Here is a 26,684-nt window from a genome sequence, read left to right as displayed (position 1 = left end):
GGATATAGGATTAGGATCCCTTAACTCCTAAGAATAACTCATGAAAAAAACACATGAACCCAATCCTTTAAATGCAAAATCTAAGTTGAGATTTATCCTTGAGATAAGTATCTCCTAGATTTGTGTTATCAAGATACTTATAAATCTCAATCATTAGATTTTGTGTTTAAAGAGTTGGCATCATGAGTCATTCTTGAGGGAGAGAAGTTGAAAAATTCGAGGGTTTTACTTATATGTTGAAGACGGGTATTTGAGTTATTCTTCATAAGTTAAGGGGTATCAAGGTAATTTAAAAATAAAATAAAAATTCTACATAAATAGTTTCAAAATAAATTGGTTGACACTTGATAATAAACCAATACACAAAAGTAAAACCGCAAGAAAGCAAGAACAACAAACGAAATTTTATACGTGTCAATCAATGCGCAGTTCCCAAGGCGCTCTTAAAAAACAGTGGCGCATTGTTATCAATCGGTATCTCGTGAAGGCAATAGTGGCAGTTTTTGTAAATGAGATCCTTTTTTGTGTGTATCATACACGTATTCTTTCATTTTATACACGACCAAAAGGCCAAGGGATGAGGACCCACCTTGATAGGCGAGCCAACTGAAATGGTTATTTAGATCTAATTTTGCCTATTTAATCTTAAAATAAGAGAGATACTATTGCCACACCAACTTCTATTAATGCCACACCAATTCTATGTAAGAATTACACATATTTGGTGTGACGTTAGTAAAAATTGGTGTGGCAATAACAATTCTCTAAAATAATCGCATCTCCAACCTATAAATCTTTCTATTTTAAATCATTATAGGAATCTTGGAAACATCACATTTTCAGGGCCAAGCTCATACTTTAGTCCAAATCACTTCTATGGTTTGGTTTCAGCGCTGAATTAGTTGAATGATTTTGATGTTTAACGAATAAAAAGGTTATCTCCCTTCTTTTTACTTTTATATTGGGGTTTCACTTGGTATATTTTAAAAATGATAAAGTAACATTAAAACATTTTTATGGTCAAATTTTTTGCTAAAATCATTATACCAGTTATGTCTTTATTAATTATTACTATAATGAGAGAAGTAGGATTGTCAACGGATGCTTATCAATTCGGATTCAATTATATCTAAATTCGAATCCAAAATTTTCATCTGATCTTCGATTTTAAATTTGAAATCAATGGATATCCCTAAAATACTATTCAAATTTGAATATGATTTTCTTATCAACTATCTGAAAATATCTGATTTGAATTCGAAAATTTATGGAAAGAAAAAAAATCTCTTTTTTTTCTAAATCCAACTGATTTTTCATAATCACAATAAATAAATAAAAATCCTCATCTTCATTTATATTAAGATCTTCATTGATTCCAAATCCAATATCCTAATTTTTTGAATAATATCTAATTTTTTGAATTCGAATTCAAATCGATTTCGTATTTTCGACTATCATGAACATGCCACACAAATTTTTAGAAACCCATAAATGGTCCAAAATTTACATTTGAAAATATATTAACAAGATCATTTTCATAAAAAAAAAAACGAATACAATACAATCCCATGGCTCTTTATTATTATATTTTGTTTTATAAGATTACAAAATTGCTTTTTTAAGTAAATCTTATCTTAAAAGCTCCCTTAATTAATATTATAAATTAAAGGCTCCTATGATACGTGTCTTTTTGCTCATACCACTTACTAATTTTTCAATATGAGAACATAAACCTATTTTGAATTATTTCCTTCTACCAAAATGATCATTGATTATATATGTTCACATTTGTTATCTAATGGGCATTGGGCAATAACTCGATAGTCTAATTACTATATATTTTTTCTTTTCTAATGTCCCCTCAGCCTAACAACAGATTAAAACATCAAAAATACCTCCTCATTTCTTTATTTAAAAAACACTTGGATCATACATTACATTTTGATTAAGATTGAAATTGCAAAAATTATAGATGATATGGTGGTAATTAGGGGTGTCATTGGGCACCCATTTAATCGAACCGGAATCGGAATAAAAATCCCGATTCTGATTACCTTTTTATTAGAACCAATTAGAGTTGTATTTAAAATGGAACCGAACCGATAGGAATCAAAATCATTAGGTTCTATCCAATGGATACTTGGAACTGATTTATTTCGTCATTTCTTTCCATACTATGAGATAAGGTATTTTTATTTCAAAATGAATGCATGTTATATAAATTCTTCAAATTTTCATATAAATTATGGATTAGAGTTTAAAATGAGTTCTCTTCTGAAAATTTATTACTTTTTACAAAGATAATTTTTATTTTTTGAAAAAATTATTAATTTGCATCTTTAGTATAACAAATTATAACTAAATTAATAATTTTATTGATAATATGTTAATTTTTTGAAAGGAAAAACTATTATAATGATTTGAAATATAGTTTTTCTCATTCGATTCTTGAAAATAAGATCCGATGGGTACTCGTGATTTTTTATAGTTCCAGTTCCTATTCCATATATTTTGGAATTGAACCTGGAACCGATAAGAGCCAGAACTGAACTAAATATAATAGTTATAAGTTCTTTGGAACCAACCCATCGACACCCCTAGTGGTAATAGGAAAAAAATTCAAACATCAACATGTATCATAGTTATCCATTCAACTTTATTTTGAGTCATAACGTCTAGTAAGTTTAGCGTTTTCCTTTGCGTAATGATTTTCTAGCTCAACTCTGATAAAATAACTCAAAAACTCACTGATGTGGCATGTACAAGAATTGTAGATTTTTCTCTCGAGATACACAATTGCACATCCCCATAAACTTGCACAGTTGTGTATCCCGAGGGAAAAATCTACTATTCTTGCACATGCCTCGTCAATGAGTTTTTGAGTTAGTATGTCATATTGAGTTAGAAAATCAACACTCTTTTTTTTTTCTGAATGAGAACAATATTGTTTTTAACCTTGAAAGAAAAAAAAATTAATTCAATTTTAATTACTTACTTTGGTAGGAAGTACTTCTCAAGTTTTTATCAAATGCTCATTTGAATAAATAAAAAACAAAAAAACATTTTTGAGTATTACCACAAGTGTGAATGAAAATAATAAAATACATGAACCAATAATTAATAATAAGAATAAGAATCATTATAAATTGACATTCTTTTTTGTTTGCTCTCTGACCTGACAGTACACAGAACATAAATCTTTGTCCTTGTGTATCCTGAAGCAAAGGATCTACGATTCTGTGAAAGAAGCATACCAAAAGAGCGTGAGATTATCACAACTCTAAAAAAAGTGTTTTGTTTGAACAAGAATCCCTCCAAGGATGAACTTGTATCAATACCCAAACACCCCTTAAGATGAGGGAGATCTACAGATCCAGAATCTAGATTTCTATCTTATAAAATTATAAATTATAATAGCTGCAAACCATGTGAGACACATATATTACGGTCACTTGCCCATGTTGTCCTACCATCTCTCTCACTCACTCGTGTTCTGTATGGCTTACATGTTTGCTACAGACCGCATGCCCACGTTGGATAGGAACACCATGTCCGTATGAAAATTATTATATAGGACACTTATACTTATAATATGCCCTTTGACCATATATAATACAGTATGAATCTGACAAACCTAAATCTATGGAGATCCTTTGCAAGAAGTCATGCATGCATGTTGCAACATGTCCCTTCCCTAGTCATATATTTATATTTTTTGTTTGCTGTGCAGCTAACTTGATGGATCTTACCCAACTCGAGGCCCAAAAATGTATAGGCCTTCTATCTAGTCCAAGCTGGACTGGGTCATCCCTCGGGCCAGCCCATTAATTTATCAGTGTGGACAGAAACAGTGAAAGAAGACATATAAACTCACTTTCAATAATAAACGATTTGACTCTAAAGAAAGTGGAGAATTGAGACAATATGAGCATTAAAACCCATTATAATGATGGGAAAAGTTTCTCAAAGGGGTCTGCATGATTGTGAGATTTTCTTCCAAAAAAAAAAAAAAAATGAATTCCACCAATCAAAAAGAGAATTTGCCTTTAATTTCAAAGGTTGCGGATAATTATTATAGAATAACATTAATTACAAGGTGGAATAATCATTTTCGTGGGAGGTGGGATTAGAAAACATTTTCCCACTCAATTGATGATAATATGACTCCCCCTCGTGGCATACTCAATTGACTCCTTGACGTGGGGTGTGTTAGAACCATAGACTTTATGCCTCGTGATACACAACCGCACATCTCCATATAAACAACTGCATAGATTTATGGGGTGTGAGGTTGTGTATTCCGAGGCATAAAGTCTATGGTTCTGGCACACCCCAAGTCAGGGAGTCGATTGAGTATGCCACGTGGGAGAGTCATATTATCACAACTCTTTCCCACTCAATTGGAAATCACTTTGGCAAGAAACTGAATTCTGGGGAAAATGTGCAATCATATTCCTAAAAGCTACATTTTCTAGGGAAATTTATTTTTCCACCCACTTCCATGTACAATCATGCATACAGCATACCCCAAAGTCTATAATTATCAGCTAGTGTGAGAGAGAAATTTAATTTAATTTTAATTTTAATTTTTGATTCCTGTTTTTTTTTTTTTTTTTGTGTGTGGAGTGTTTAAAGCCTTCTTAGAACAACAAATCTGTGCTTATAATGTTTGTCAAGCAGCTGATATTATAGAGCACAACCAAACACCCCAAACTGTGTGTATTTCTCTACTTTTCCTACTCAATTCCTTTTATGTCTTGCATCTTAGTGATTGTTTAAGATCTCTGTTATTAAATTTCATTTTCGCAAACATGCATTTTTAAAGGATGAGCCAAGCTAACTAAATTAAAAAATAATTAGTTGTACCAAATCTGTATTCAAGAGTAAAACCTCTAGAATTGTTACATATTTTCATCGTATAAGCCTACGTACATACAATATCCTTATCCACTAAGCATGAAGAGTGCTAGACACAAGTAGGTGGGATTTGTTTCCCAGAAAGGATTGCCTTGACATTGGAACATACAGATGTTGCAGCTCCATCTTCACCAGTATACTTCAAGCTGATATCACCAATCTCCACTCCTTGGCATGGCACACCTTGGCTGCATAAGAGATTGACGGCGAGCTTGGATGTAGATGTTCCGCTAATGTTTTTGAACCTCACATTACTGATCTTAACCTTTGATAGAGACTGGAACCAAGAAAAATAATCACCAAACCGCAACGAAATATAATTAGTTAGATTTTCTAAAGAAAAAAACCAAAAATTTCGCGCCACTTTTTGCAAAGATGGGTTGTGTAATTAATCATTTGATGACAGTATTTAGGATGCGTGCTGTCCTCAAAAAATTTATTTTTCGGATAAGGGTATGTTAGTCATTAACTAAAAGTAAGATCATTTTTACCCAAAATAATCATAAAAGTTTTGTCAAATTCCTACAAAAACTAATAGCAGGAAGGTGGTCTAGGCAACTTCTGTTTTTGGTCCATTCCTTGTTTTTGTGTTTGGTAGAACGCAGAAAGCCAAATTACCCTAACATGCTTTTAGGAGCCAAAACTGCGCTATATGTACAAAATTTTCAAGAATATATTTAATTACCTCTAGATTACAGGCAGCATAAGGGCAATATTGTTGATCAATGATGATGGGGTTCCTGACATCTTTCATAACAATATCCTCAAATGTGAAATTGGAGGCAATCCCAAAAGGAGAAGATGGCCATGTTTTGATCCTAACGCCATTGTCGGTGCCCGTGAACGTGCAGTTCTTCACAGTTATTCCGAACACAGCTTCTTCCTTCTCGTACTTTCCGAGGCTACCCACACTGATACCATGGCCTGGTCCACAATAAACATTGGAGATGGAGATGTTACTGCTACCTGGACCAAGGGAGATACAATCATCACCTGTGCCTATCACCGAACGGGATATCTTTATACCGGTTGAACGTCCAATGTGAATTCCATCCGTGTTTATACTCGTTCCAGGCGCAGAGATTTTAATAGATTGTAGCTTCATGTTCTTGCATCCCAAAATGTTAATGTGGAAAAGCTTGCTATCGACAGAAGATATTCCACGAATAGTTGCATCAGTGACAAAGTTGAATCTTATAGACTGTTATTGAAAGAAGTTGGATATGTCAATTTTTTGTTCATGAAATCAAAACAAATTAAAATGTTATAAAGGGAAATTAATTTGTAAGAAAACTCACAATTGGAAAGTTACAATTTCGACCCTTGGAACATTCGTTAAGGGACCAAGCTAAGGTTCCTTGGCCATCAAACGTTCCTCGTCCAGCGATCGTCAATCCAGTGATGTATTCAAAGGTTATCCAACTGTCTGATGTGAGATCAACAGGAGCTTTAACTATCCCTTGAAGTTGAAACACAATTGGACCCTTACATGGACCCTTGAAGGAGACAGGACCAGATAGATAGGTCCCATAAGGAATCAAAACTCTAGCTTTTCCATCTTTTCCATTCCATGAACAAGCTTGGTTCCAAGCATTCAAAAAAGGCTGCATCACAGTTCAAATTGTTACAATTTATTGTGATCTAAAGTACTTATTGGATTATGGATCACAATTTGACCTCTTAGACTAAAGTAGTTATTGGATTATTGTATAAATCATAATTTATATAGTTTTAGAAGTCCTAACCTTAGCATTATCAGTCTTGCCATCTGCCACTGCACCACAGTCCAAGACATTGAAAACTCCGGAAGTACAATGAACATTAGCAACCCATGAAAACAAGAACATAAACAAACAAACCCATCGAAGATTTGAACTTGAACCCATTTTTTTCTTCTTAAAATCTTTTAATTTTAATTTTAATTTAATTGTATTTTAAAGTCATCTCTTAATCTGATATTTATAAGGTGATGATGATAGAGAGATGTAACCGCCACTAGACCCACAACTCTGTTTCGGTTTTTTAACTAATTGGTTGTTAGTAAACACGTTGTAAAATGGTTGCATGTTCTATGTATAGTAGGGTTTAACGTCCTCTTCACTATTCTAAGCTTGTTCTTATCTTCCTTTGCCCAGCTTTTGTTACAATTTTTTCTTGGGGCCAACTAGTTGCACACAACAAATCGTTGGTTGCACACCAACCTTACAAAAGTTTTTTTTAATTTTTAAACCTTTTCTTATAACCGCTTTTTTAACCTAGTAATTGCACTGCAATACCTAATCTTTTAGGGTTTAAAGCTTATTCATCTTTCTACAACTTTGTATTCTCTACTCGTGCTCTATTTTACATGCTGTGTTCTCTAATTGTACTCTATTTTTCTCGCATTCTCTTTGGAACCAAAGTATTGCAAAATGATTTCAAAATATGCAATTTCGTAAACATGGTTTAGAAACGATCACGTATTTGTTGAAAAAAATTATTGAACCAACAATAATTTCTATGGTCATGGATGAGGAAGAAGAAAAAAAAAAGAGTGTAACATTTTTTAATTATTTTTGGTGTGTAATCATCCAACTAGAGTGCAAATGGAAAATTTTAAGTGATAGGGTGCAATTGGTAATGTGTGGTGTGCAACTAGTCGTCCCCCCCCCCCCCCCCTCTCCCCTTCTATTTTTTTTTTTTTTTATTTCTTTTCTAAATCTTGTTTTTATTTGTCTTTTCTAGACTCAAGATGCTACTTAATTAATTCTGTTAGAAGTTTGTTAATAATCTCTCTCTTTATTCCATGGAGGGAAGAGAGGTTGGTCAAAGCCATAAGAGCTAAAACTTCGTCTTTCCATCAAATTAGGTCCGGGTTCTGTTTTCTTTTAGTATAGGGATCTCCCAAGTCGTCTTAGGGACATTGATGTAAGGACACTCCCGGGCATAGATATGATATATTGTAGTTCTCTTTTTTTTTTTGTTGGGAGTCTACCTAACCCCCTTTTAATCTTAAAAAAAAAAAAAAAAAAAAAATCTCGCTCTCAAGCTCACCCACATTGCAAGAAACTTGCAAGAGTACTAGGACTTGGACCCATTGTATGTTGCAATGCAATTTTGTATTTTGGGTTTAAGTCAAGGTCACCCACCACAAAAGATGACAGCTCCCCCACCTCCCTCCCTCATTCGCTGATATTGGATCATCAATCCTCTTTGGATCAGCTTTTTATCCATTGTTAGGTTGGACCCATCGAGTCCAATTCAACTTATCCAAGTTGCATTCCTTTGACTATAAAAATGTTAGCATCCTCCCAAGAGGTATGAATTCCTCAGAAATCGCACCACATGCATAGACCAAGAACCATCTAATAATCTGGACTCTAAACCAAGGTCCTGATCGATCCCACAAGTATTGGATCAGTTGGATCCTATTATTTTCGGATTGGCCCAATAACAAACCCAATCCCTTGATAGACCAACAATTGGTGGCCTCCACCAAACAAATCAAAATGTTTAGGATAATGGGCTATGGCCACATCTGAACAATTCATCTAACTTATCAAACTGAGAAATACATCTACGAACTGCCATCTCGCTTCAAAGATTAACAAAATCAGCCCATTTATGTGAGACATACTCAACGGCCCAACCCAAAGTGGGTAGAGCTCTAGACCCATCATGGCGGGCCCACACCATGTGCATCACTATCTAAAGCCAATTTCTCTTTGTTGACTTTAAATTTTCATCTAAGACCCAACAAAACCTGTTGATCCCACAATTCCAAAATTCAATCCCATTGAAACTTAAACATCAATTCTGTAAGCAATTGGTAGACATGAATTCATCTGACACTTCATCACAATTTATGTTCCTGAAAGCTAAGTTTGATTTGTGACTTTAATAATAAAAAATGATTTGTTTCGATGTTTATCTTTAACTAGGGTTATTATCAAATCATTTGAACATCTTTTGGAATTTCCAGGTTTGCTTGCAAGAATCAAAACTTTTACTAATAATCATGTTTGAACTTAAAGGAGAAAATTACACCATTTGACAATCCTACCCATCAATCTATGGGTTTTTTATTGAAAATATCTTCACTTCTAGGGAAATTTAGAAGATTATCCTCTCACACATTGCACCATATTATGAACCGATTTAGAGACGTGTCGCTACTAAAATAAGAAGTTTGATTTCAATTCTTCTTCTTCTTTTTAATAAGGGCATGTGATATGTGTTAGGATTCTAGATTAAGTCAACAAAACTTAATCTAATGAGGATATTGTAGGATTTGCTTACAAATATAAAGTTGAATATTGGGATTGCTTACAAATAGCATACATCTCTTAATGAATATATTTTAGATTCCATCATCATCATCTCATCTCTAAAATATGGGGTCGTACGTTTGAATGAATCTTGTTTATTCAGTTCTATCCATACCTATTTGTTCTATTAACTCATGTATTTGCCATTCATCAAGTCATATATGTTTCTTTTTAATTCCGCTCTAACTATTTTATATTCCATGTATCCCCTATATTAGAAATTTACCCACTTAGAAGTCATAATTATCCAATTAGTTTACCAAGAGATGGAATCATTGGCTACGAAGAAAATGAGAAAAAAAACAAATTGTATCACAGTTTGAAAGTTGACCAAACACGATCTGATGGCTCACACCTAATTGTTATTAACTAAATATTGATTGACTTGTACAAGTTATGTTTGATAATTATTTTAAATACATTAATTGACTACAAAAATTGACTTGTTCAGATTATCTTAATCAGAATTATGAACCTCTAGGAGTTCTTGGCAGTGTTGAACTTGATGTTAAGTTAATAACTAAGCATAATTGAGTGAACATGTGGGTCCACCTCAGGCGATTTGATGATCCAATTGCACATCCAGGGATGGCCATGTGTATGATTGAGGGAGATGATAAGTACACAGAAAACTGACAACAACAAAAATTAGAGAAAAAAAAAATCAATAATATTATTAGAATAATGATGAATGCACGCAGTTGGATACGCGGCTGACGTGGCAAAGGCACAGAATCGCACATCTTTTTCATGTGTATCCCGATGAAAATAATCTATGGTTTTGTGCCTTTGCCACGTCAACCATGTATCCAACCGCATACCAAAATCGCGTGCATTCATCACGACTCTTATTATTATTATTTTTTATTTTTATTTTTTAATAAGAGATCTTTCTTGTGGTTAGAATTTTCCATAATTAGGAAACAAACACATGAAGGTGGGTTTAGTAGGTGAACAAAGTACCTAGCTCTCAAAATTAAAAATTAGAGATACAATATTTAACACATCATTTCAACCATGTATCCAAAACAAATAAATAAATCAGTCTGATTAATGATTTCTAAGAAATGGATTTGAGCATTTGAATCATAAGCTTTGGAATTAGAAAACCTATGATTAAAATGCTTGAACCATGCTTAGATATCAGTGATCTGGCTAACTTTTGGTGCATAGGCCTAACAGTAAGCCATATCAAGAAAGATGGTGTTACGTGGAATGCAAAGGAGACTAGAGTTAGGTACCTACCCAACTCCTCAAGAGTATAGGATCTTGATTCAATTTTTTTTTAAAATTACCAGACCAACTTTTGTTAACAGCACTCCAATTCATAAGTAAATCACCATAAAATTTACACACGTCTTGGAGTGCTAATAATAAAAACAATTGGTTTGACAATAAATGTCTTCTAAATAAACAAACAAAAAAAATTGAAAAAAAGGGGTAAAGAAGAAGAAGAAGCCAACTGTTTGTATAGGTTTATGAAAATATCAATGAGACCCCAAAGGATTAGTGAGATGGCCCAAATGACGTCTCACCAAGTGATCTTGAGTTTGAATCCCCCTTAAGCGTCACCCTCAGATTATCTCGAAAATTACTTGGTATGGGTAAGGGTAGGGGATTGCATGAGAAAAAGCTTTAGTTTGAAGTGGGCAGGTCGCTTGAAAATTTTGAAACAACCCTCTCCATTGGATTACACATGGCATTTTCAAGGAGGTATTTGAAATTTTGGTGAAAATGTAAGGGGTGAAATAAATACAAAATGCCACATGTCTTATAATGAGGAGGATTCTTTCAAAATTTTGAAGTAGCCTATCCGTTTCAAAGTCGAACTTGAATTGCACGTGTCCATGCCCTCTCGATGGATTTCTAAGAGGTTGCATACCTCCGCATAAAAAAAAAAATGTCAATAGACCCATAACATCATAATTCCAAAACAAATACATCCATGTCCCTGATTTTCTTGTAAGGGCACGTGAGTTTGCTTTTCAACCCGACACGTCATGTACCCTAGAATTCCTTGATAAAGGGCAATATTAATAGAGTAATGTTGGGGTGACACGGGGATTTATTGTGATTCTCACATTTCTCACGTGGAGGTGGCCACATAATCGTAGATATTTTATTCGTATCTCGATGAAAGACATTTACGGCTATCACATCAATGCAGTGAGAATCACAATGAAAAACAAAATCCCCCAAGGATTTTCCATATTAATAAAAGTAAATCTTCCATTAGATGTCGACCATCTATTCAATTGCTAAGGGTAAATGAATAGTGAAATAGAGGGGATGATAAATGACATAGTTAAAAGTAGAGTCCTATAATATGACTTGCCAGATGGCATACTCAAATGACATCATGAAGTGGATAAGTTTGTGGATCATAGATGTGTAGGCCTTGAGATACACTATTTCACTAGGGTACACTTTTTTATTTATTTATGAAAAAGGCAATTATGCATCTTGAGATACACACATATCCAAACATGTCATGTCATGAAATCATTTGAATATGCCACTTAGGTAGTCATATTATCACAACTCTTATTAATAAAAGTAGATCTTCCTCCAGACATGTCGACCATCTATTCGATTGCCACGTGGAAATGAACAGTGAAGTTGGTGGGATGATAACATGACACATTTAAAAATAATAAAAAGGAAGACACGACATGAATGACACGTGGCATGAATTGGTGGGTGTTTCATAACATGGGTGGTGGGAGGTAAGATCCAAGTTAGACGCGTTATTTATAAAAAAAAAAAAAAAAGTTAGACGCGGCAGCCATTGTGAATTAAATTACAATGTAATATTAATAATAATAAATAATGTGTCACTCCATATATCAATGATTATCCAATTAGCCTTACACGTGAAAAAGTTATCATGACAGGTTAAAGATTCCCTCGATATGCCCCCGTTCACACTTATTTTTGAAGAGCTAAGATTCCATCCCGAACCCCTTTCACACTTTACTAGTCCCTCTCTTATTTAAGTCTTCCTTCAGCTTGGGCTGGCTTTGACTCTAGCCAACGGCTTGAGTTGCTCAAGTTTCCGGCTCAACTAACTGAAATCTCAAAATCAATTTGACTTCGTTCAATAAAGAGGATATTTCAGGTGCATCTACGCCAGTGATGTCAAGTTCAAAATCGGTACAACATCTAGAGATATATGATCCAAAATTTAAGATCCTTGATCTTTTGCATCATGTTTCAAAGCTTTTTTTTTTTTTTTCTTTGATAAATCTAACTTTAACGAGTTTAATAACTAGACGTTGGTTAAAATCAAATTCAAGCCAATAATATCATCACCCAAAGATTTTATCAATTAAACTAATTATAAGAATTGGTATATGTTTGAATTAATTTATTATTTCAACATAATATCATCATTCTATATAGGTATATGGAGAGTAAGAAACGATCAACTTAGCAGGCAAACAATGTTATTTTTTATTTTGGAATTATATCAATTTGATCAAACAATTCGTCTCTTTTTGAGACATGATTTATGGGTGAGGTATATCAAATCCGAAAGTAATAAAAGTATGTGGTAGGTCCAGTTTCACAAACACCATTGGAGCACAAAAACTTGGGAGTTGGTTTAGATACTCAACAACCGAGAGTACAAGATCTCTTCCCATAACTAGTGAACTACTTCCAAAGAGGCGCCATATAGCCGAGCCAACTGATAAGACCACCGCCATACTTTCATCAAAAGACATTACCGGCTTCAAGCCAGCCACCAAACATGACGTCACCCAGCTTTTACAAGCCAATCAGGAATAAATGCTGACAAGGTCAACCATCACATGCCAGATAGGACGACATATGATCTGACGTGGCAACTAGATAGCTATGAAGCTTCCTTACGTCCCCTTATATAAACCACAATACACCCCATTTCTCAAATCTTACTCTCTTTGAACAAAAACAAGAAGAAAAAAATGGGAAATTGTCTTAGACATGAATCACCAATGACATGGGCCGGGGATGATTGGGGATCTCCTGAGCCGGAAAAGCTAGCCAAGCGCCAAGCTTCGTCGCATCACGATGAGTTGTTCGATAAGGAGACAGAAGAGGAGTCATTATGGGGAGAGAAGAGAAGTATGTCTCCTACAACGGAGGTTAAGATAAGGATCACTAAGAAACAATTAGAAGAATTGCTTGGCAGAATTGATGTACAAGGCCTATCTGTAGAACAAATGTTGGCGCAATTGATGAACGTTAGCGATCAGTACCACACGCAGCAACATCGATCGTGGAGACCAGCCTTGCAAAGTATACCAGAGTGTGAATTAAATTGATGAAGATACTGATGATCATGAAGATACAGACATAATTTTTCTCTCCCCATTTTCTTTCTAAAGAGGTTTAGTTCCTCATTGTTCATTGTAGAATAGAGGGAAATGGAGTCAGAATGGTTCTATTCTTCTAGTATCTAGAATTCATTGTAAATAGGAAATATGAGGTTGTTTTCTTGTAAAAGTTATATACAAATTGTCTAAAAACCAGTTTTCTTATTCCTCTTAAATTTTATTTTCTTCGGTTTTGCATAAATGTGTCGTCGAAATCTACACGTGTTTCAGCTAGAAAATGTTACATAAATTTTATGAGAAATCATTGTAGAGTTGGGTGAAGGCTAGATCATTAGAATTCAATGTATAAAATGGATGATGATCTGGTCAAATGGTAGAAGAATTCTATATGACTATGGGTTCATTAGGAATGTAAAGAAATTTAAGATTTTGGAATGAAAATCCAAACACGCTCCGTTGGATCTTGGGCGAAGAGGATCCATTAGGGGAAGAAGATCGAAGAGAAGTATAAATGAGTCATCGAAATCTAAACAAGTTTCAGCTAGAAAATGTTATGTATTTTCTATAGGAAATCGTTAGATCGAGTGCTTGGAACAAGGCTTAGCTAGATCATTAGAATTCAATCTATATACAAGATCTGGTCGAATAGTAGAAAAATCTCTATGACCTTGGATTCATTAAGAATGGAATTTTTTTTATTTATTTAGATTTTGGAATGAAAATCCAAACACAATCAGTTGGATCTTGGACGAGTAGGTTCAATGAATTACAAACTGAAAGAGTCTATGGGGTTTGTTAGGAATTGACAGCCATTGATTGTGTTTAAAAGGGATGTCAATTTCAATATCATGTGATGGGGGGGCCACCACCCATATTTCCATGGTTAAGAGTTTGGGTTCATGCCCACTTGCAGAGCTTTTTCTTTTTTTACCAAAGCTATATTATTAGTAACAGTTGGTAGACATAACAACATTGCAATGCAATTTTGAGGTGTGATGGGTTCACCCACCAAAAAGAAAGAACAGCTAAGGAGTTGGTTTGCATATATATATTAGATGGGTGTTTGTTTATGGTTACAATGTTATTCCGGACATGCTTCAACCACCCCCACACAGCTTTAAACAACAATTAATTGTGCACTCCAGCGAAAATGAATTCCTCGGGATGCCCAAACGAGCAAGACGAAGGCCGTCCTAAAGAAAATGTAAGTTTTAATTTCCCAAAGAAGCGATATGAAGACTCCAAAAGAACATTGATGAAGATAATGAAGGTAGATATGTGCCCACTCTCAATAATAATAAGAGAATTGGCTTTAGACAAATTGTGATGGAGGAATAGGATTCCTTTAGCTTATCCAAATATTTGGGATAAGGTTTTGTTGTTCTTGTGTGAATCGTCTGAAAAATGATCGCAATAAAATTAACTTCTTGGAAAAAGGAAGTCTTATCATTTGGTTGCACCATAGGGTAGAAATAATTTTGAGAGAATAATATTAGGTGGAAAATTCATTTTCTAGGGGGATGGTAGGGAAAATATTCTTCCCTCCATCCTCCCCTCCCCTCGTGAGGTGAGAAAAACACTTTGACCGTACACCTGAAAATTGCATTTTTCAAAGGGGGGAGGGGAATTGCCCATTTTCCATGAACAATCTTTCAAACCCTTGGGCTTTTTTATGATTGCAGAGAATTCATTTTCAAGGGAATATGAATTCCACAGTTTGATTGCACCTAAAAAAGTTCGAAAAAGAGAGTTTGCTTTTAGTTTTGTGGTCAGGATAATCCAAAGAGAATGACATTAGGAGTTGGGAATAACATTTTCGTATGGGTGGGATGGGAGGACATTTTACCTCTCATGATAGAAAACCACTTTAGACAGAAAATTAAATTATAGGAAAATAGGTATACATATGCCTGAAAATCGTACTCTCAAGGGGAGATCATTTTTCCCCTCATTTTCCAAGCACAATCATATAGGCCATCGATTTAGATTATTGGATGGATATTAATCTCATACAAGTAGTTGTTAAATCTGATTTTATTAATTTAAACTAAATCATTTTTAAATCTGATTTAATTAATAATTCTTGGATAATGATTATATTTGGCCATTGGATTTATATAGATTGAAACATCTACTAATCTAGAAAGACAATCAATCAATCCAATATTTTAATATACCTAATCGAACCTAATTGATGCAAATCTAATATCTTCAAGGTATGTGATGAGATGCACCATAGTATTGATATAGTGTATCTCATGAACATTATTATACTGCGTACACCTTATTTCTATTAATAGTGAGCACTCATTGAATAAAATATATGTTATCTCCAGCCCTTAGCTTTGGTGTCATTTGAACAGTAAATATTTAGGAGCCTTTCATCCATCAAGGGCTTAGGAGCTCCACGTCTCATTTGGTTGTCTATTCTCAAGTGTTTTAAAAAAGTTTTCTTTCAAGATCTTGTTTTTAAATGAAGTAAGATTGCTGAGTCAAAATGTAGTTATCTTTATTTCTCTCTATGGTCTTGTCGCTTTGATAGGTCTTCTGGACCTTTCAATATTTTTTTAATGAAATATCTTATATTAAAAAAAAAAAAAAAAAGACTTGTTCATCTCATTGACTCAAAATCCAAGTCATTTGGCACACTAAAATATGTAAAATTGAGATTAAAGACATGGTCCTAGACATATAAGCCTACAATGATGGATCTTTTCAAACTTCTTACAATTTTTATCTCTTCGAAATGTTGAAGTAAGCTATCAATTTCCCAACAGTGACCAGCACACATCATCTGTAACCCAAATTCAAGCAAATTATATAATTATAACCATTTATTAAGGCATTTATTTTCAATTAATTACTAGTGAGAATGGATAACATTGATTAGAAAGGCTCATTTTTTTATTATTAATATTGTAAAGTTATAATGTTTTTCTAGACTATTTTGATCTAGATTAATTGTTCTTGATCGACTAGCGCTAGCTAATAGGGGATATTCCATACTAAATATTTACAAACTCTCAAAACTTTTTTTCTTCCTTCCCCATATAAAACAGAGTAGTAGATCTTAGTTAAGAACCTTGAGAAGTTGAAGACAAGATCAACTGTCAATAAAAGCTTGAAGGGTCAGGTGGTTGGTAGTTTGATCTTCGAATTAATTTGCTTAAACCTTTCCAAACCACATGTTTGACTCAACCCCTTGTCCTTAATTGTTTGTTAATAAATGAAGTCAAGTTGTTGGGTGTTACATGGTTCATTGTTCACTCCGCATGTGTTACTACTTGGCGCATTTTTTTAAGGTTATCATAGCCATTTATTTTAATAAAAGGAAAATCATATATAGTAGTCAAATTACACAACGGAGGTTATCTTTCTGAGTGGTAGTATATGATTTCCATATATATAGATGTTAGGCAGCCATCTTCAAGTTCTCCTAAGACTGTTTGAACCAACTCATGATGAACATACACAAGATGAACATACACAATTAAACCAGTATGATTAGTGATTTCCAACCATTGGATTCGATCACTTTCCATCAAGTTTCTTGGAGTCGACACATGAGTCTGTTCATGAAGTCCATAATGAGAAGAGATCAAACACAAAACTATCGGGCTAGTTTTCTGTTGCCAAAAATCCGGTACTATAATCACTTGTACGAGACCTTATCCAGATTTTGCAATCTCTTTTTAACTCGCTGCTTTTCTCGCATAATCCTTGAAGGCAATGGATTTTGGGGATTCGTACTTGACACATGAATTGTGGGGCACACATTTGCAACCTGCCCCTCCATGTTATTCAAAATTTCAAACAGACGAAGAACGAAGGAAGGGTGTGAAATGCAAACAAACCAAATAAGATGAAGGAAGCATCCGGAATTGCGCAATAAGGTTGCATAAAGTTTTCAGCATTTTGTAATATTATAAAATAATTTACATGAGTTTATAATTAAAACCATTAAAGGAAACAGCCCCTCTGGGATAACACAAAACACCCTTTCGACAGCTCAAGCAATATAAAGATGTGCAAGAGATCGGAACACATTCCCTGCTTCACAGGTTGAAATGCTATTATTATAAGGAGGATTTGCGTTTCTTCGTCAAGGAGCCAAAAATATATATATATATATATATAGGGGGGCGTTCAATGGCTAGCTTTTTGGCAAAACATTTTTCAAAACATGAGTTAGAGGTTTTGGAATGGGCTGATTTTGGGTGAGGATGATCTCTACGGTGAGGAGATCATCATCACCCAAAATCAGCCCATTCCAAAACTTCTAACCCCATCAAAAACAGTTTACAAAAAATGGACGGTCCACGATTTTTCAGCTTGTAAACATGGGTTAAAAGTTTTGGGGTGAGGAGATCATCCTCACCAAAAATCAGCCCATTCCAAAACTTCTAACTCATGTTTTGAAAAATGTTTTGCCAAAAAGTTTGCCATTGAACGCTACCCATATATATATATGTAAATGATCACAATTATTGGTCTCTACCCAACAGATCCCTCAAGCTTCAAACTCATGAATTCGTTCACTTCAGAACTGAACTCGGCAGGAAGCTTGTTGAAGACATCTTTGCAGAACCCAGAAATAAGGGCTTTCACAGCCTCCTCGTGATCAATGCCCCTTTGCAGAAAGTAGAATAGCTGATCTTCACTAATTTTTGAGGTGCTACCTTCATGTTCGACACGGGCTGAAGTGTCATTCACCTGTTGAGCAGATAAGATTAAATTTACACAAAAGAAAATAAAATTCCTGCCTGGTAACATTAAGTTTTGTAAAATCTCCACATAGGATATTAAAAATGATGAATACATAGATATGTAAATTTCACAGATGCTATCTCCATTGTAGCCTACCTCACAGGCCCAACAACCAACTTAATCAGAAGATACAAGCCAACTAAATCAATGAACCATTCTAGCAAATGGTACAGAGAACTCCATCCATAAGCCAGATTATAATCACCCAATCAGGCTGAATTTGACCTAGAAGTATCAACCAGATTAGACCACACCCATCTTCACGGCACTATAAATGGCACAGCTGGCCTGGAATGGAGTTCCAAAGTGACTGCCATCCACTTTTATATTCAACTAGCTTTGTAGATATACATGGTGATGACCTCCTTGGTTATGATGTGACTACCATCCACTTTTATACACTTACAAGATAATAAAAATGAGTGTAGAATAGGAAAATTGGATACCAGACAACTAAACCACCCTTTACCATTCAAAAACCCTCAATCTAAGAAATAACTTACTAAGGGCCTTAGCCACAAAGATAAAAGGATAGAAGAAAAGGTCTCCTTGTCCTAGGCCCTAGAATTCTAAAAACGCATTTTGGGGGACCCATGGACAAGAAGAGAGAAAATGTTGGGGAGATCAAGTCAATATCCACCTCTTCATTTTATGCCATGATCTAGGCACCCCAAAAGATAATCTTTGAAATCCCATTTTTTTTCCCTTTTTGGAGTTCAGTAACTCAGTGTTAGCATGATTTGAACCCAGGTCTCTGGTATCATCACCCTAAGACTTTACCAATTAAGCGAGTTGGCACCTGCCTTTGAAATCCCATTCCACATGACTATAAGCCTTCTCCAAAATTAGTTGCAGTTCATAATCCTAAATTCAAAATGAATTCTTGAGTCAATGCTTTCAATATCAGCTCCCTAAATAAGACGTGTCTATCTTAAATTAATAAACACCTCCAAGAACATTTGCCAGAATTTTATAGCCACTACACAAACAAGGCTATTGTTGATTGAGATGGTTGGGTCATTTGGCTCATGTGCAATGAAGCTGATTATAGCCCCAATAAGAAGGAATGTGCATGTTGAAGGCTTTAAAAGAGCAAGAGGAACACCAAAAAAAAAAAAAAAGGTGATTTGAGGTAGGAAAAGTGGATATGAACACATTATACTTAATAGAAGATGTGCCAAAATTTGGATAAGGCTTTGATGGTGAAATACAAGGCTAATACTTCAAAATTTTCTAACGTCATCTGTGTCTTCTTCTTTGAATATAAGAGATAAAGTTCACAACAATCCTATTTCAAATTTGCCCCCCACCTAAAATTCATCAAAAAGAAAAAAAATGGAACCAGAAGAAATCTTCCCTCATAATGTTTCAAACGCCTTAAAAAAAAAACCTAAAAAACCACTAAACCCAAAGCTTTAACCCCATTAAGAGAGTTCGCTGATGCTAGTATTCTTCAAACTTTCTCATGCCATGTAGCCCTTGCCTTCTTCCAAAGTAATGAAGGATGGACCATCAAGAGCAGATCTAATGTATGCTTCCAACAAGTAAAGCACTCTCTGGAACCTACAAATCTCCTTTAACGTATCTTGTTTACCACATTATCCCTCACTTCTGCTAAAGCAATTTATTCTTCTTCTTGGATTAGTACATACGTAGAAGAATCTAACATTGACCAATTATTCATTGATCTGTGCCTTCAGATAATTTCATCTTCATAAGTAGTTATACGATTGTTTTTAAGCCCCTACATCTCAACCTTCTCTCCTTGTCAAATACTCGATCTTGGAAATGATAATCTTATTTCGTTAACCCTGACATTACCAGACAGTTCCTTGTTCCAAGCCTTTAGTTTCTTAAAAGCCTCAACTTCATCCAAAAGCATAGAAAACCCAGCATCTCACCAAGGAAGAACTTCACCATTCTTCCACCTTGAAATCATTGTCTTCCAGCATGCCTTGATTTCTATGGCATCAACATTTTTGAAAGAATGGGCTGGGTATCAAAATCCATATTAGATAGAGATTCTTGGACAATGTTAGGAAAGTGGTCTACCCCACTGGAGCCACCGACAAGTTTAAGGTGACCCGGGACCCTGTTGTTGAAAGGGTGAATGCAAGGTTAGGTTCTTGGGAGCTAAAATTTATATCCTAAAGGGAGATACTAGTCTTGATGAAAAAACTCTGCTCGGCATCTTTTTTTATAATTACTCTAGTAAGCATCTTGGTTTACTATTTATCCTTTTTTCTATTCCCAAAAGTGTAGAAAGGAGGTTAGATAAATTGATTCAGATTTCTTCTAGAGCAAGATAGGAAATCCCATAGGTTTCACTAGGTAGGTTGGAAATCCATATGCACCTTAAAGAACAGAGGAGATATAGGATTCATTGTATTTAGACTAATGAACTCTTCACTTCTAGGCAAATGGCTTTGGCAAATTGGTATAGAGGAGCACAGTCAGTGGAGACAAGTGGTAAAAAGGAAATATGGATTAGGAAACTTTGGATGGGAAAGTGGGACCAACTTTTGCGTTGTATGGCTGTAGCATCTCAAGGGATATCCTCAATGTTTTGCTAGAGTTTAGGAAGGGGCTGTTTTACATGGTGGGTAAAGAATAGATTCCATTTTTGGGATGATTGTTGGTACCAGTGTTACTGGATTCGTTCCTACTATGGCAAACCACGAACTACTTCTAAGCGAACTGGTTCATGGTTCAGTTTGCACTGGGTTCATTGAAATCAACCAATCCGTATACCACATTGTTTTGGCCAATATTAGAGATGCCCCCCACGTTTTTGGCAATGTTAGCAATATCCCGTATTTTGGAAAATAACAATACCCCCATGATATTGTCAATATTAGAGATATCCATGTGCTGTCAAACTGATGACATGCCTCTTTGACCTAGGTCTTCTTCTCTGGGACTAATATATATGCCCTAAATGCCTTTCACAAAACCACCTCTATGATCTGAGGTTATTCTAGAGTGGCGAACCGCAAATCACAAATCCAAATTCAAACCAGGTAAGATACGTCAAAGCAACGAGTTACTTCCTGAGTTCCAATTTGGCGAGCTTTTTGCCATTTCCACTGGGAAAATGCCTTTGTTCAGGACTATATGGTTTGGGTTGGGGACGTCATATCTTGGAACTTAGGTTTCATGAGAATCTTCAATGATTAGGAAGTGGATTCTCAAATGTCCCTAATTGGCCAAATCTCAGAAATCCTAACTGACCATCCGATCAAGTCGAGTTTGGACAAAAAATAGGAATGGCGCCTTCTCAGGCAAGTCTTTCTATCAATCGTTATCTTCCACTCTCAAACCCTTTTTTCTTGCCTCAAACATATGGGGTTCAAGCATCATATCTAAGAATCTTATTTTATAGGGCTATTGCTTAAATAGGATTCTGACAATTAACAACCTCATGGCCAAGGGTTTTTCGACAAGTGATTTCTATTTTCTTTGCAAAGGTAGTGGGGAGACAATTAACCACATTTTTGTCCATTGTTCTTGAGCTAAAAATATTTGGTCCTATTTCACTTCATTAATCTGCATTAAGTGAGTCTTCCCCAGTTTCGTTTTTCTTCTTTTTTTTCAAGCTTGGAATTCAAATCCTTTCATATCACAAAAAAGAAATATGTAGAGAATCCTTTTGTTTGCAATATGTTGGATGATATGAAAGGAAAGGAATAGCTGGGCATTTAATGAAAAAGAGATGGGCATCAATGAAATCATTATCAAAGTATGGGTCTGTCTTGTTTTTTTTTTGTTCTCTTCTGTTTTGTTTTTTTTGTTTTTTGTGTGTGAGCGCGCTCATGTAAGAGGTTTAAGGAGTTTAAGGGTTTCTTTTTTTAAGGATTTGTCATTTAGGAGGACTCTATAGTTTTTTAGGTGCATATCTCGTTGTTGTTTTCTCAGCTTTTGTAGGCTTTCTTCTTATTATTTTGTTGCTTTTGGTTGTTTACTTTTGCTTTCTTGGATAGTCTTCTCTACCTCCCATGTATCTTTCTCTTTTTCTTTAATGAATTTTCTTGACCTATAAAAAAAATGATACTAGAAATTATCTCCAACAGGCACTGGATAGTATTCTATAGGTTAGTCAAGCAAATCATTGAAAATTTCAAGATGTTTTTCAACACTAAAATTGATCACTCTCCTTTCTATCATAGACAACCAATTTACATTAAAGTCTCCTACACTAAAGATGATTCCACCTACAAAAGGCTTGTTAGTGCTTGACTCAATAGGACAATACCCACCAAAAAGGGCCACGGAAAGAAGTCACTGCAATTCTCAATTAATATTGAAATGAAGAATACACCAACAAGCAAAGAACTCACCCACCCACTAACCGAAAGAAAACCTTCAAAAAAAAAAAAATTCTTGCTACAACTAAAAAAATACTTATAAATCACAACTAAATATAGGGATAACATTTTCCAGTTCTTTCACCCTCAACCTCTAATAAAACATTTCCTTGGGCATCCTCGAGTACTTGTAGCATTCTTCCTTTGCTTCAAACTGTTGTGGTTTGCCATGAAAACCTCTGGACAGTTACCCAAAGCCACATTTATTTTCATGATAGTGTTTCTTGAATTCAGATTCATAGGAAATAAGGACCAGAAGAATGGTAAATCATTTTTAGACTCAATGATCCAACATATCTTGAAGGCCATCCATCTAGATCCACATATTTTTCCTAAACACCGCCCGCCTGCAGCATCCTAAGATATATATCCAATCAGGAAATATTTAGAGCTATAACCACACTAAATTACTCTGTTACCAGTTCACCCCCACTTCTAGCAAAACTGAACAAAACCACTTGTCCAGAGAACATCAGTTCCATCAAAGAACGAAAAATTAGCTTCATTCAGAAAATGCTCACTTACAAAACCAATTTGTACTTAACCATTTCAATGCATAAATGTGTTAGAGATCTAACACTGCATTGAAAGAAGCTAAGTTGTTCTTATTCTTTGTTATAATACTTCTTATATATTGTAGTAAAATATAGAACCTTATGTGCAAACATAAGTTGCCCTTACAAAGGTTCCAGCTTGCTAAGTTGGACAGGTTTGTGAACGTTGGTACCACAATCTGGGTTCAAAACCCACCTTCACCCACTAATTATTGACCCCTGACCAGCTTGCTTGCCCATAAAAAAAGTATAAGGTGTTATGGAAGGCAAGGAATGAAATTGGAGAGACAAAGTATTTTGCAAATATTTCCTTCTAAGAGATAATGTGCATATTACAAACTTTATCTGGCCTAATAGAATTCAAGAAATGTATCTAAAGAGAAGAAAATAAGTGTTTTGGCTTCAAACTATCCCGACCAAACATTTTCTTTGTACAGATTATATGGACATAGGTAGTGACTTCAAAGTCACAAGAAACAATACATGAATAAGTTTAACGCATGTAAAGATTGTTGAAACATCTTTCACCAAGCTTCCCTATTTATCTTTAACATGAAATAATGAACAACAAATATAATAATGTATGACAAAAGTTAGAACCAATAAACAAAATTAACAATTAAACTAAGGTAGTGAGTAAATATGATGAGCACAAAGTACCTGAATATAAGGATACGTGTTGGCAGCCGCCTTATCCCCAATAAGCATCGAATCACATTGTTAGTTATTTCCAGCATTTCAGCCTTTGACAGTACCTGAACAAGTCCCCTATAACAATTCCTTGAATTCCCAGCAGATATACCCTTCGAGGCAACCGTACTTTTTGTGTTTTTCCCCTTATGTATCATCTTCGTCCTGGTGTCAGCTTGTTGATGATTATTCATCAACGTCAACGTACAGAGAAAAACTCCCCTCCCATATCGTCTCCCTCTAAAACAACGCTCGGGTCCTTCCAAGTAATGGCAGACCCAGTTTCCACTTGTGCCCATGAGATCTTTGAGTGGGTACCCGCACAAACTCCCTGCTTCGTCACCAAATTATAAATCCCACCTTTCCCTTCCTCATCCCCCGCATACCAATTTTGCACGGTCGAGTACTGAATCTCTGCATCCTCTGTGCAATATAGCTCAACCACAGCAACGTGAAGTTGATTCCGATTGTAAGAAGGCGCCGTACACCCCTCCAATACTCTACAAAGCTCCTATCATCAGCAACTATAAGCGTCCTCTCGAATTGCCCGATTTCCAAAGCATTTATTCGAAATTATGTCGAGATTGGCATCGGGCACTTGGTGTCCTTTGGAATGTAACAAAAGGATCCATCACTGAACACCGCAGAGTTCAGGCCAGCATAGTAATTATCATCAGGAGGAACAACTCTGCCTAAATATTTCCTAACCAAATCTGGGTACTGTCTAATTGCCTCCAAAATTGAACAAAATATCACTCCCACCGATTCTAACTCTTTTCAGTGGGTCGTGGCAATTGACACACTATTGTAGACTGCATCAACAGCAACGTTAGCTAATCGATGTTGTTCATTCAGTTTCATCCCCAATTTATCAAAATACCTAAGAAGCTATGGATCAGCCTCGTCGAGGCTTTTTAAAGTTGGCTTCTTTTTTGGTTCCGAGTAGTAACACATGTCTTGTAAATCGATTGGTGGGTATCGATTATCTGACCATTTCGGTTCTTTCATTTTCAAAAATTTCTCGTAAGAATTCAACCTGAATTCAAGAAATAAACCGAATCGTCTCCTCCGAAAGCCCGGAGAGAAGCATGAGATACCGTTGGCGAGAAGAGAAGCCATGGATGAGGTTTCTTCAATTCGAACTGAAATGAAATAGATATTTCAAAGCAATCAAATCATTGAGTGAGACCAAGTGGTCAAACCCTAGAACAGTTCAATAGCAGAACAAAAAACAAACATACCTGATGAACAGCGCTATGGATCCACCTTAAATAAATGGAGTCGAGAGAGAGCGCGAATTCATTTATTCAAGCAGAGATGAATATAGGGGAATCAGATAATCAAACCATATAGAAGAGAGAGAGAGAGAGCAAATTCGTTTTTCTTCTCTTAAATCGGATCGGGAAGAAAGAATGGGATTTTTTTTAGAGTGTGGCTATTGGCACCCCTACTTTTACTTATTACACTCTTATTAAAAAAAAAAATTCTCATTTTACAAACCTCTATTGCAACGGCCACTGCTACATAAATTATCGTCGGTGATTCCAAACTATAGCAACGCTCTTAGCATTTCCATCGCTAAATCCTGTCGTTGTAGGCCGATTTTCTTGTAGAGTGGTGCAGTAGTGGAGAAAATGAAATTGCATGGTTTACACTTAAGATGAGTTATTAATTATTATAATATGTTTAATATTCAATATTATTAAGTAAATATATTGATAAATAACTATTTGATTGTAGTTAACTGAAAATTATACAATTAATAGAATAACATCATGGATGGTTTTAGTAAAGTCATCGTAAAAGTGAGAAGAAAGACAACTAAACTATAAACATGAGTTAAGTGAGAATGTAATTGAGCCAACTAAACTATCCCACGTGACATACTTAATCAACTCCCTTGACATGACATACACAAGAACCATAGATTTGTATTCCTCTAGATACACCACATATCTATATGGGTGGTCAGATTATCACGATTCTGAAGTATATTGGAGAGGGGTAATCATAAAAGCACCCTATGAATTAATAAGGGCAACTTAGCCATAGTCAAATTGTTTTGTTTTATATGGGTTAAAATTTTTGGAATGAGCTGATTTTGGTGAAGATGATCTTTACGATGAGGAGAGCATCCTCACTAAAAATCAATCCATTCAAAAACTTTTAACCTCATCAAAATTGGCTTACAAAAATAAATGTACAATTTACCCAACAATATAAATTTTAGAGTGTTGGTGATTTGACTTACTTTTGGGACACACACCTAACGCACCATGACGTGGAAGCACTTAACTTATTAAAAAAAAAAAAAAAAAAAGAGTTTCTCTCTCCTACCTATAGTGAAAAAAAAAAAAATTTCAAATCTTATCATATTATGACATTCAAAATCACGTTCCGATGAAAATGAGGTTGTAGAGGATAAAATTATATGAACTTAAAAAAAAAGTTATTTTTCGTCATTGAAATTATTATTATTATTTTTTAATTTGGGTGCTTGATAATCATCCATTTTAAACATCTTCGATTAAACTCAAAAATAATTATTTTTTTAATATGAATATTTTCATGGAATCTAAATGATTGTGTTGTTGGATCTTTTTAAATTTTGAAATCTAAAAAAATAAATGTGACAAGGGAACAGGCAAAAGAGAAAAACTTTATCTTTTTTATTTATTTAAATAATTATATGTTTCCACGTCAGTGCGTCAGGTGTGCACGTGCCAAAAGTATGTTAAGTTATAACACTTTAAATTTTAAGTTGGA

General features: G+C 34.9%; 2 protein-coding genes and 1 pseudogene across 3 annotated transcripts; 1 reads left to right on the top strand and 2 right to left on the bottom strand.

Moving 5' to 3' along the window:
- Window positions 1-4,848: 4,848 nt before the first annotated feature.
- Window positions 4,849-6,828, bottom strand: LOC147411572 (exopolygalacturonase-like). The gene is made up of 4 exons (XM_086454042.1): window positions 6,663-6,828; window positions 6,216-6,521; window positions 5,603-6,118; window positions 4,849-5,194 (listed from the first exon to the last, which is right to left on the bottom strand). The coding sequence occupies exons 1-4, from the start codon at window positions 6,801-6,803 to the stop codon at window positions 4,967-4,969; spliced, it is 1,191 nt and encodes a 396-aa protein (XP_086310168.1). The 5' UTR covers window positions 6,804-6,828; the 3' UTR covers window positions 4,849-4,966.
- Window positions 6,829-13,132: 6,304 nt separating this feature from the next.
- Window positions 13,133-13,747, top strand: LOC147411571 (protein expression protein). The gene has a single exon (XM_086450023.1). The coding sequence runs from the start codon at window positions 13,172-13,174 to the stop codon at window positions 13,529-13,531; it is 360 nt and encodes a 119-aa protein (XP_086306149.1). The 5' UTR covers window positions 13,133-13,171; the 3' UTR covers window positions 13,532-13,747.
- A 3,690-nt stretch (window positions 13,748-17,437) lies between these two features.
- Window positions 17,438-25,297, bottom strand: LOC147411570 (iron-sulfur cluster assembly SufBD family protein ABCI8, chloroplastic-like; annotated as a pseudogene). Its single transcript, XR_015180435.1, has 3 exons — window positions 25,160-25,297; window positions 23,889-25,060; window positions 17,438-18,256 (listed from the first exon to the last, which is right to left on the bottom strand). The product of XR_015180435.1 is annotated as an iron-sulfur cluster assembly SufBD family protein ABCI8, chloroplastic-like (transcript).
- Window positions 25,298-26,684: the final 1,387 nt, after the last annotated feature.

The sequence above is a fragment of the Akebia trifoliata genome, chromosome 1 (genome assembly GCF_017979445.1).
Source record: "Akebia trifoliata isolate Shusen 1 chromosome 1, ASM1797944v1, whole genome shotgun sequence".
NCBI classification, from domain to species: Eukaryota; Viridiplantae; Streptophyta; class Magnoliopsida; order Ranunculales; family Lardizabalaceae; genus Akebia; species Akebia trifoliata.
This window is presented reverse-complemented; position numbering and strand designations above follow the sequence as displayed.